The following is an 11,720-nucleotide window of genomic DNA, read 5'->3' as shown; positions in this document are numbered from 1 at the left end:
ACATGTAATGATTTAACGGAAAAATTGGACAGAGTGTTGACGGAGGGACGACCGGAGTTACAAACTACAAATTCAGGGACGACGCTAGCAAAAAAAAGTTTAGGGATGATCTGAGAAGACTGGATACAAGTTTAGGGACGACGAGCGGTAATTTTGTCTACATTAATTTATCAAAAGTAGTTTCTTATAAATTAAATTAAATTAAATTAAATTAAATTTGATTTGATTTGATTTGAAAAATATTTTATTAAAATTAAAAAGAGTCAAAATCCGTTCCACTCCACGGCAACAGCGTCATTATCACTTCATTCTATCCAACTCAATTACCCGAAATTAGGGTTTCTGAATCAATCATGTATCTTTCTTCCGATAAACCTCGCAATTCACCAATCGATTTCTACAAAGAATCATCCGTAACTGATCGTTCTTTACTAATCGAACCAGAACAACATCCACCACACAATCACCAACACCAATTTCAACAACACCAACAACAGCATCAGTTAATGATCATGAATGATAACAATAACAACAACAACACAAGTAGCGGAGATGATCACGAACTTAGGGCACCGAAAAAACGAGCTGAAACATGGGTACAGGAAGAGACTCGGATCCTAATTGGACTCCGACGTGAAGTGGATCGGTTTTTTAATACTTCGAAATCGAATAAGCATTTATGGGAACAGATCTCATTGAAAATGAGAGATAAAGGTTTTGATAGGTCACCTACTATGTGTACTGATAAATGGAGGAATTTATTGAAAGAATTTAAAAAAGTCAAACATAAAAATGGTAAAGGTGGTGGTGGAAATAATAAAATGTTGTATTATAAGGATTTAGAAGAGTTGATTAGAGATAGAAGTAAGGTTGGAACTTGTTATAAGCCTGCTGCGCCTGCTGCTGTTGGATCGCCTGCTTCTTCTAAACTCGATTCGTTTATTCAGTTTTCGGATAAAGGTTAATGGATTGTTGTGGATTTAACTTATCTTAGGATAGTGTTGGTGGTTGGAGTGAGTGACTGAAATTTTAGTTGTTTGTTGATTGTTTTGCAGGGCTAGAGGATGCGAGTATTCCGTTTGGACCTATGGAAGGTACAATGATGACATTTTATTTGATTATGGAATTGGTTTTATGGTTTGTGAACTTTTGTTTATTTTTAATAATTGGTTATATTATATATATCAAATGACCCAAATGTTGCATTGGTGTATATATTGGGATCTTTAAGAAAATGAACGGTAAGGTGGTGTTTGTCTCTCAGTCTGCATATCTTATTATTATGTCTTCTACGCGCTCTCATACATTTTATTGCAGACCGTTTGTTTTTCTGAAGACATAATATAAAATTATGTCGTATGACTTAGACATATGCTTCTAAGTGTTTCAGACAAGATTAAGTTATTTTGCAGATATAAAAACAAACCGTCTTCACTATTCAACATAACATACAACCTTTTGACTACATGTTTTTTATTTTACGGACATTGTCCGCAGATCTTCTGACAAAAGCATCTTAAAAAACAAACACCTAATTGTAATTGTAGATAAACGGATGCTATTCTGGATATGTTCGGCTAGTTTGTTTTTAAGTGCATTAAATAAAAAATTACAATAGGTCTTCGTTGTAAACTAAAAGATGGTCATTGTTAGGCACATGTAATTGGGTAATATACCAGTCAACCATGAATAATTAAATGCAGATTGTGAATTTTGGACCCTTTATAGTATTGAACCAAAGCATAGTTATGCTGTTCAGGGTAATGATTGATTTATAATCAAACAAATGTTTGCTTTCATGTCCTAATGATGTGTTTTTGTACCACTAGAGGTCGTAATTATATTTAGGGTTGACATTATAGTTTTGGAACAACTGGACTTATTGGATCACTTACATATATCATGTGACAACTTATATAAATGATGTGCTATACTGGATTATACAAATTGTCTTCTTGTGATGAGAATTAAGCACACTATCAACACTTACCATAGGGTTATCGAGCCTAAAATTTTCAAAATTTAATTTGTTTTTATTATTTTGTAGATATACAACGTTAAGAAAAAATGTTCCGAAGTCATAACGTTTAATGTTGTCTCATGCTTATTCCTCATTATTCTATAAACTGTACTATTTGGTGTTCAGCTAATGCTCGATCAACAGTAAATCTTGAAAGGCCTTTGGATGATGATGGTGATCCACTTGCCATAAATACAGCTGAAGTAGTTGCTGCAAATGGAGTCCCTCCATGGAACTGGAGAGAAACCCCTGGAAACGGTATTGGGCTTTATTTTGCACTATAAGGGTGTCTCTGACAGTCCGGCCTATGTATATCTGAAAATGGGTCAATTTAGGTTACAATACTAGATAAAATAGGTAAAAAGGAAATGGGTCAAAATTGCAAAATTTGCCCCAAGTAAGTGGATAGTTTTTACTACAGAGTACCTCCTAGTTGCTTTTAAAACAGATAATATGATCGTTTAAGTGATCACTTAAAAATATTATCTTTTCGAAAATTGAGGACAAAAAAATGCGGGCACTTAATGACCTGTTTCTGTACAGTTAATTCAGTAAGTAAAATTGTTGTTTCTTTGTAAGCCACTTAATCTTAAAATTGGCCTGTTTCTAAGAGACATAGAATCAAACACCCCTCTAGAATAAGAGTCAAATGGAAACATAGGCAAATTCAGAAAAAATAAATAAATAAACAGCCACTAAGTTGTTGTCACCTTTTTGCCCGTTTTTATTGGGATACCTTTTTACCCATTACCAAACCCACTTGTCCCTCATGAGAAAATTGTACTCCGTATCTGACTATCCATTGTGCATATTAGATTTGAACTAGAGATCTTGCGCATAAAATAAAATCCCATTTCACCACCCTATACTATGTACCTTGTTCGTAATAACAAGGCGGTGAGTTATCATGCCTTTTACATATTTTGTTATCCTACTGCAGCTGCTGAAGGTCAGTCTTGTTATGGAAGAATCATAACGGTGAAGTGGGGAGAATACACTAGAAGAATTGGTGTGGATGGATCTGCAAAAGCAATAAAAGATGCAATAAAATCTGCTTTTGGCATAAGATCTAAACGTGCCTTTTGGTTGGAAGATGAGGATGGCATAATCAGGACACTAGACAGAAACATGCTTTGTGGTAGTTATAATCTCCACCTAGACGAAGGTATTTGAAAAGTCCAAATTAATTGATTACAATGGATTGTTTCTTTTCGAAGCCAACCACCTGCACAAATAGTTTAACTGTTTTGACCTGAACTTGTGACCCAGTCCACCCATGTTGTGACCTCATGCTCCAAGTCTTATATTTTATATTGTAATACATACTGTATACCCTCATGTTTTATCTATATGCAGGGGTATCTATAAAAATCTGCCTTTATGATGAGACAGAACGTATAGCTGTTCGTACTGAAGACAAAACTTTCTATAGTGACGAAGACCTACACGAGTTTTTGAGTCGACGTGGGTTGTCCGGATTAAGAGACGGGTATAGAAGTGTCAACAATGTGGATGACTTACGCCTTGGTGCAGTTTACCAGGGGGTGAGACTCGTTGGCGAGTAGAATTTGTTTGTTGTTTATCTAATAATCCAATATAGTCTTTAATAGGTAGTTTTTTATCGGGTTCCATTTTTTATAGATCTGTATGAGTGTTTATGCTGTCTTGTACAAAAATACGAGACTCTCTAGCATAAGGTATTAAGGTAAGCGCATTTTTGTACTTGTTGAAGTTGTAGTTGTGTCTTGTAACCTGGACGAGAGATTATGGGCAACTGCTCAATGTGCTGAGTATGCATTTAGGTATTTGTTGTATGACCTTTTAAAGTTGAAGATATATATAATATATAATATATATAGTATAATAATAATAATTAATATAATTAATATTAATAATTTAATAATAGCAATGATAATAAAACTGATATGATCATGTCTTATAATCTAGTTATCTAATCTAATAGTAGTATCTAATACTATGCATTTTGACCATGATCTACGAAAGGTCCGAGATTTAAACCTCACTAGCATGATATCTAGTGAAAATGTTAGAAATAGTCACATGATAACCCGGATCTACTCGCACTTCCCACAACAGAAAACTTAAAACTTACAGTGGGTAAATGTCTACATGATGAAAAAAAAGTGATTACATTAGACAACACATTAAAGTTCTACGAGTATCTTTTAAGACGTGAAACCTAAGTGTTAACGGTGTTGTTTGTTTTTTCGTCTGCAAATTTTATTATGTCTTATGTATGTGGGTGTGCAAAAGTTTTTACTGCAGACTGTTTGTTTTTCTGAATACATAAAATACAAAATTGTCTTCAATTGTCTGCCAACTCGCAGACTTAGAAATATACCTCTGAATGTTGGAGACAAAATTAAATTATTGTTCAAACATAAAAACAAACAGTCTTCAGTAGGGGTGTGCATCATTTGATTTCAAACCGAATAAGACTTAATAAAAAGGGGCATATTCGATTTCGATAATTCAACCATAGAATGTAGTTTCACATACTTGTGTCTATTTCGTCAAACATTTATAAAAACAGCGCATGTATTCTCAGTCCCAAAAATATATATTGCAAAAGCATTTAAAAATGGAGCAAATTCTAATGACCCGTCCTAATCCATCTGGACGAATACATTAATCGAATCCAAACCTAAAAAAACTAAACCAAATTTTTTAAACGGTTTTCAGATCGATCATAACCGAAACGAAATTCGTAATTCGATTTTGGGTTAGGTTCTAGGTTTTGAAAAATTTAAATTCGGTTAATCGAAAACCGAATTCAGATTAATAACATACTAAAACATATTTATATTTATATTATATTTGATGTATTATTTTATTATTATTAAACAACAAACTTGTTATATACTCTCTATACTTTAATTAATTACACAACGACTATTCCTAAATTATATGTAATTAATTATGCTGGTTACGATTTTTATTTTTAGTGATTTTCGGTTTTAACCAAAACGAAACCGAAATCAAATTCGATTTTCGGTTCGGTTTTGGTTTCGGTTTTGATATTTAAATTTGGTTTCGGTTTGGTTTTCGATTTTGATTTTATAAGTTTCAAAATCGAAAATATCGAACCAAATAAACCGAAAAACCAAAAAACGGACCGATGAACACTCCTAGTACTCTTCAGTATTCAGTATACAAACTTTTTACGTCAAATCTTCTTTATAGATATGGCCCGCAGATTTTCAGACAGAAACATCTGATAAAACAATCAGTACCTTAAAGTCTATTTGACTTCTAACATAATAGTGTCCTAACTCATTAAAATGTTTAAAGTTCGAGAATAAAGTATTCATGTTTCCAGATCTAATAAATCAATATACGGAATAATCTCTATTATCAAGACCACGCGAGATTACATATTGATAACCGTTTCAAATCTTTCCCTGTGAGGAATGGAAATCAAAGCCATTTTGTGACACGATGTGTAATAGCGGTGTTGAAACAAATGACCACAAATTATTTGTTTGTGACACGGCTGAACGATGCCAACTTTTCAGTAATATTCTGTTGTAACGATTGTGAGCAGTGGCTTGGAAACTAAGACTGTTCCTATCGCGACCAAGGATCGAGGCTATCTACTATTGTTTGGCTAACCTTATGCCACCAACGGTTAATAACCGCACAGATCAAAATGTGATGTTCAATCATCAATTGTCATTGACTAGCAAACACAGTCGATTCCATATACTCAAATAACCATACAAAAGCGAAATCTTAAGACGTAAACGTGGAATGCATAGAAACGAAGTAGATTTCATACTACTTGCCATATTGTATCACAAATTGTCAATCACCAGAAACACCGCCATTTCCATGTTCTCTCAAAATCATACAAAAAGGATATATTTTAAGTTCCAACTTCTTAAATCTAAACCATTAAAAAGACAAGTATAAGATGAGCAAACGATAAAATGAAGTAGGAATCTCAGCTTTAGACATTCATCCTCCAACACTTGTGATCAACAAAATCCTCTGCACATAAAACACAAATCAGGAGATAAGTATCTTTCTGCACCGTTATAACTTACTACCAGGGTCAAACCCAATTCTAACTGCCAGATGTAAATGTCAAGTGCATGCAGAAAGATAACTAATAATGCAGATATCTTTCAATTTACATATAAAAATTTATATGCAGAAAAAAAGAATGTTATAATCAACATAATATTGGGTGCATCCACAAAGCCAAACTCGTCTTACAATTGATATTGAGTGTTAAAACTTCATAAACAACACAGATAGCTAACAGGCTGACAATGAATCGTCAAATAAAGAAGATAACAACTACACTTATTTCTAGATGCCTAAACCATCACGACTACACTTATTCATGTGTATATAATATATTGATGTCATAGACATAACCTTATGTATCTTCTCTATCTTAGTCCCGGATTTTAAAACTACTTTTCAGCCTTTTAGTCTTACCTAATGATACATATCACCAAGGTTGGAGAACTCGATCTCATTTGGACATTTTTGGGGAGGTCTCGGCATCTCAGGAAAATCTCGGACGTTGACTTACATTGACTTTTTAGTTTTTTTAATATAAATATAAATATAAATTAATATATGTATATTTATATTCATTTTTACGAGATTTTACAAGAAAATCCGAGAAAATCTGAGAGTTTACGAGAAAATTCGAGAAATTAGCGAGAAAATCTGAGAAATCGTGGCTTTAACCAACTCGTCTCGGATGCCTTCCAAAAACGATATCTCGGGGAGAAATAACGAGATTTACAACACTGCATATCACAAAAAAAGCACAAACCCAAGTGAGGTGTGATTTTCCTTATAATCTCAACCGTCTTGTTTACACAAGGATGGCTGAGTTTATACAATTTTCGATTATTAAAACAACCATTCCTATGTTCTAAACTTTTAGCCTTTTATTAAACAGAATGTTAGCATATATGCTATAAATAACTAGCTATATAACTTTATTTCACAAACAAACTATGCGTCTTTCGAAAAATGATATTGGAACATGTTCAAATAAGGGTTAATGGCATGAATTGGTAACATAGGCTCACTTTAGTCCCAAGATAAGTAACAAACAAACCAATTATAATATCAAGGTATTAATGTACAAGTAAAAATTGCTACCATCAGCAATGAACATTACATTTATTTTTAAGGTGTGTAATGTAATTATCAATTTATCATTACCCACCGACACACTTTCTACAACTACAATACATACATTAATATTATAATTGTTTCATTACTCACCATGGTTGCAATTGGTGACTAGCCCGTCCCTCTTCGGAAAAAAAAAACTTTTAATAAGTCGGGCAACAGTCAAAGTCGGGTCAAATTCGATCAACGTCCGTCAAAAGTCGATTTTTTGTCTAGCCTTGTTCTAAAGTAAACGAAAATCCCAAGCCCATATAACAATTAATTGGTAAATGCACTGACTTACATAATATCCCTTAAGATAAGTTAATAAATACATTATAATTATAGAAAACATTATAAAAAACCTATTTTTAAAGCATATATATTATTTAAACACCATATCATATTACTTGTAAATCATTTATTTTTTAAAAAATATTTATGTCTGAAAAATTTATAAATTTAATATATTTATAATTAAAAGTTAACGTTGGTCATCATCTGTCTCAACCGACTCGACCTTTCAAGGTCTTGACCAACTGTCTCCCTCTCGCGTATCTTCGACAAAAGTGAGAGCATGTTTCCCATCCATACCATTAATCCTTCAAATAAATTACAAAAAAGTGCAAACAAAAGAAAAAAAAGGTTGTAGGTGAAGGCATGCCAAGGCACAGTAAAAAGAGTGGGTTTCCAAATCTTATGCATGGGTTTTATGCTTACCCACCGTATCTTGCATGTAACTTGTCTAAAGTAATGCGTTCGGCTTACACTAACAGTACATGTTTATCACTGATTTCTTCGGTGTCAAGCCTTTGTGGTTGACAATACATCTCCTAAGGGCTTATCTAGGCAAGTTAATTTATTGAAGTCATATATTACTATATCTTCATGTGTTTACTAAAGCAAATGATGTACAGGCATAACTTAAACATTATTTGTACCTGCATAATTCATTGCATTATCATATTTGTTAGGATAGTATATCACATGTTATTGTTGAATGAAATACGTCAAAAATGCATACATTTCAAACACACTTGCACGAAAGTAAAGATTACCAATTTAGCGAGACGGATTAATCCCTAAAAGCATCTGACTCCCACTGTTAGGAAGATACATAACATTCCCACTTCTAGCCAAAGTCGATGAAATCTCCCTCGAAGCTTCAATCCTCCTAAGCTCAATCAATCCATTACCAGCTGCTTGAGTCGCATCAGATATCAACTTAGCAGACTCACTCTCACCTTCAGCCCTAATAATCGCTGCCCTACGTTCCTGTTCCGCTTTCGCAACTACAAACTTAGACCTCTCAGCCTCCTGCTGAGCCACCTGCTTCTGTTCAACCGCCTTCGAAAACTCAGTACCATACGACAAATGCGTAATCGCAACATCATCTAACAGAATGTTAAAATCCTTAGCCCTACGAATCAAACTATCACGAACCAAAGCTGAAACACGTGGACGCTCAGTTAAAAGCTGATCAGCGTTGAATTGAGCAACAACAGCTTTCAGTACTTCGTTTCCGATTGATGGAAGGACCTTATCGTCGTATTCGAGACCTAGGGTTTTGAAAATTGAAGGCAATTTGGTGACTTCAGGGCGAGACAACACACGTAGGGTTAGGTTAACCATTTGTAGATCTTTAGTACCGGAAATTGAGCTGAATGTGTGGGGACGTGTACGGATATCAAATATGAAGGGTTTTTGAAGCCATGGGATTAAGAAATGAGTACCTTCACCGACTGTATCGTCAATTACACCACGGAAACGGTCAAAGAGGACGGCACGTTGACCGCCGTCGACGGTGTAGAGAGAGGAGTTGAGGATGGTGGCAGACGCGCCGAGACCTATGGCGGCGCGTGCTATATTGGTTAGGAAGGAAACTGCTGCTTGATTGCTGCCCATTTTTGTAGTATGTGAAAATTAAATAAATAATGGGGAAGAAGAGGGTTTTTAGATATGTAGGTGATTTTTGGTTTGTTGTCCAAGTCATCATCTTGTAAAACCCTGATGCTTACCGGATATGTTGTGCCGGGTATGGGCCAGGGAAATATTTTGGATCGGGTATGGGTTATGAAAAGTTCACAAGATCTTTTCGAATTACATATTTTTTTTTGAAAATGTCAACTCACACACTCAATATTTATTGTATTAGTATGCTCACGTCAGAGCTTGAATCCCAACCTCATTAGTTAAATGATTCATCGAACATTGCTAGGTTATAAACCCTTCAATACTAAAAGTATTCAATTGATTCATATTCAACATCTAGCAATTTTGGTGTAGGATTGGTGTTTGGCTTGGTATTTCTTTTCCCATTTTGAATTCGGTTGAGAAGCTTTGGTCATGGATTGACTCTTTCTCAGCGTCTAGTACTAAAAAATTCATTATCCAAATTGTTGTTACCTCCACCCTTTAGAATATTTGGAGGTTAAGGAACGGTATCATCTTCAAAGATCATAACATTTGGAAATCTTATGTCTTTGATTATATTGAAATTTCCGCTTTTAATTGGATATTTTTCGAGGTACCGCAAGTCCTCTCTTAATTGGACTTCGTGGTTACACTCGCATTTGTACTGTTTGTAATGTTTTTCGAAGTTCGTGCTAGTTTTCATATAATTTCTACCGTTCTAAAAAAAAAAACATCTTGCAAACTAATTCTATGATGTATTTGATTACACTATTCATCTAGACCAAAAAAATAAACCAAATATAACACATAGATACATCGCTAACTCTAATCTAACTATTTTATAACATCAAGCAAATTGATGCAAGCATGTTATTAATTATTAATCTATATACTAATTTGCATAATTAATAATTTAAAAACTAATGCTATTGGAGCAAAGTGGCGGTAGTAATGCTAATGATTGAAAGTCATAATAATAAATTTTTATAATTAATTTGCGTAATTTAAAAACTACTGTAATATTATTGGAGCAAAGTGGTGGTGGTAATGCTAATGATTAAAAGTCAATAGTAATAAATTTTTATAAATTTAATATACTAACTAGAAGGTGAATATTTGAACTGCGATGAAATTAAAAATGGATGAATTAGTGAAATGTACAACCAAGTAGCTTTCAACTTTTTAATGTAGTTTTTGTAGTATTTTTTGATGAATTTTTAGGCATCATCATTATGGACGAAACATATATATATATATATATATATATATATATATATATATGTGTGTGTGTGATGACCCGTCCTTATCCACCTGGACGAAATCGTCAACATTTGATCTCATTGCGAGGCGTTGACTTAAATATGCCATGAACGACTCCATGTAATATCTCTAAAATGAGCAAATGCACAGCGGAAGGTTTCTTTCATACCTGAGAATAAACATGCTTAAAAGTGTCAACCAAAAGGTTGGTGAGTTCATAGGTTTATCATAACAACCATTTCAATATCTTAATAGACCACAATATTTCATATACACAAACGTTTTAATAAAAAATATTCTAAATGGTTGAGCACTTGGTAACCACACTTAACATTTAATCAAAGTCGCATATTCCCTTTATTATGAAATCTCACTACACTGTACCAAGAGTAGTCACCGAAACGAAGTACTGTGCAACCGTTGAATACTGGTCGTCCAGTCCGGTTGGGGTTGTCAGGCCCGATAGATCTATCAACAGGATTCGCGTTTACAATACCACATGTAAATAGTAGTTACCAAGCTATTAGGGAAGATATGCAGGGTGGTACAACTCAACGTAGAATATATTTTAAGTATTTGTGTCTATCTCGTAAACATTTATAAAAGCAACGCATGTATTCTCAGCCCAAAAATATATATTGCAAAAGCAATTAAAAAGGGAGCAAATGAAACTCACCATACTGTATTTTGTAGTAAAAATACATATGACGTCATTTAACAAGTGTAGGGTTGACCTCGGATTCACGAACATATATCATTTATATATATATTAACACACACAATTGTAATCGAACAGTTTATATATATTATTAGTAATTTAATTATTATTTTAATCATGTGTTTCGTTAATAACTTAATTAATTATATTTATTATCATTTTATATACTTTAAATAATTAATTAATATTTATTATAAAAATTATTAATATAGTTATGTTAAGTATAGTTTTATGTGACAAATAATTATATAATAAAATAAGATAATATTGATAATAATAAATAAATAAAATTCTTTTATTTTATAACAATAATAATAACAGTTATTATAGTAATAATAATGATACTAGTAATAATAAAATGATAGTATTAATAATAATGTTAAAAATAATAATAATAATGATAATAATTGTAATTTTAATGAAATTAATAATAATAGTAATATTCTTAAAAATAATAATAATATAAATATACCTAAAAATGAATTGGGTCTCGATGGTAGTAAGAAAAACAGCAGCCCACTATCGGAAGCCCAACCATAATGCAACACAAAATCAAATTACTTAGCCCAAGTGTGTTTCAAATGGATCCACAAGTAGCCCGGTTATATCAATCAATAAGGTTCTGTTTATATTAATAATTGAGCAACA

The 11,720-nt window shown here is 33.0% G+C and overlaps 2 protein-coding genes across 2 annotated transcripts; one reads left to right on the top strand and one right to left on the bottom strand.

The window, feature by feature from the left end:
- Positions 1-309: 309 nt before the first annotated feature.
- LOC139866278 (trihelix transcription factor GT-4-like) lies at positions 310-3,825 on the top strand. The gene is made up of 5 exons (XM_071854470.1): positions 310-960; positions 1,056-1,094; positions 2,147-2,278; positions 2,961-3,185; positions 3,377-3,825. Exons 1-5 carry the CDS (start codon positions 354-356, stop codon positions 3,583-3,585), a joined length of 1,212 nt encoding a protein of 403 aa, XP_071710571.1. The 5' UTR covers positions 310-353; the 3' UTR covers positions 3,586-3,825.
- A 1,998-nt stretch (positions 3,826-5,823) lies between these two features.
- Positions 5,824-9,142, bottom strand: LOC139866621 (prohibitin-3, mitochondrial-like). Its single transcript, XM_071854910.1, has 2 exons — positions 8,239-9,142; positions 5,824-6,031 (listed from the first exon to the last, which is right to left on the bottom strand). Exon 1 carries the CDS (start codon positions 9,083-9,085, stop codon positions 8,243-8,245), a length of 843 nt encoding a protein of 280 aa, XP_071711011.1. The 5' UTR covers positions 9,086-9,142; the 3' UTR covers positions 5,824-6,031; positions 8,239-8,242.
- Positions 9,143-11,720: the final 2,578 nt, after the last annotated feature.

Source organism: Rutidosis leptorrhynchoides, chromosome 9 (assembly GCF_046630445.1).
Source record: "Rutidosis leptorrhynchoides isolate AG116_Rl617_1_P2 chromosome 9, CSIRO_AGI_Rlap_v1, whole genome shotgun sequence".
NCBI classification, from domain to species: domain Eukaryota; kingdom Viridiplantae; phylum Streptophyta; class Magnoliopsida; order Asterales; family Asteraceae; genus Rutidosis; species Rutidosis leptorrhynchoides.
This window is presented reverse-complemented; position numbering and strand designations above follow the sequence as displayed.

Excerpts from the sequence above, each read along its gene's own strand:
- LOC139866278 (XM_071854470.1), top strand. The coding sequence starts at position 354 with ATGTATCTTTCTTCCGATAAACCTCGCAATTCACCAATCGATTTCTAC. Across the intron at positions 2,279-2,960 it reads GAGAGAAACCCCTGGAAACG|CTGCTGAAGGTCAGTCTTGT; the intron begins GTATTGGGCTTT and ends ATCCTACTGCAG. Across the intron at positions 3,186-3,376 it reads TAATCTCCACCTAGACGAAG|GGGTATCTATAAAAATCTGC; the intron begins GTATTTGAAAAG and ends ATCTATATGCAG.
- LOC139866621 (XM_071854910.1), bottom strand. The coding sequence starts at position 9,085 with ATGGGCAGCAATCAAGCAGCAGTTTCCTTCCTAACCAATATAGCACGC.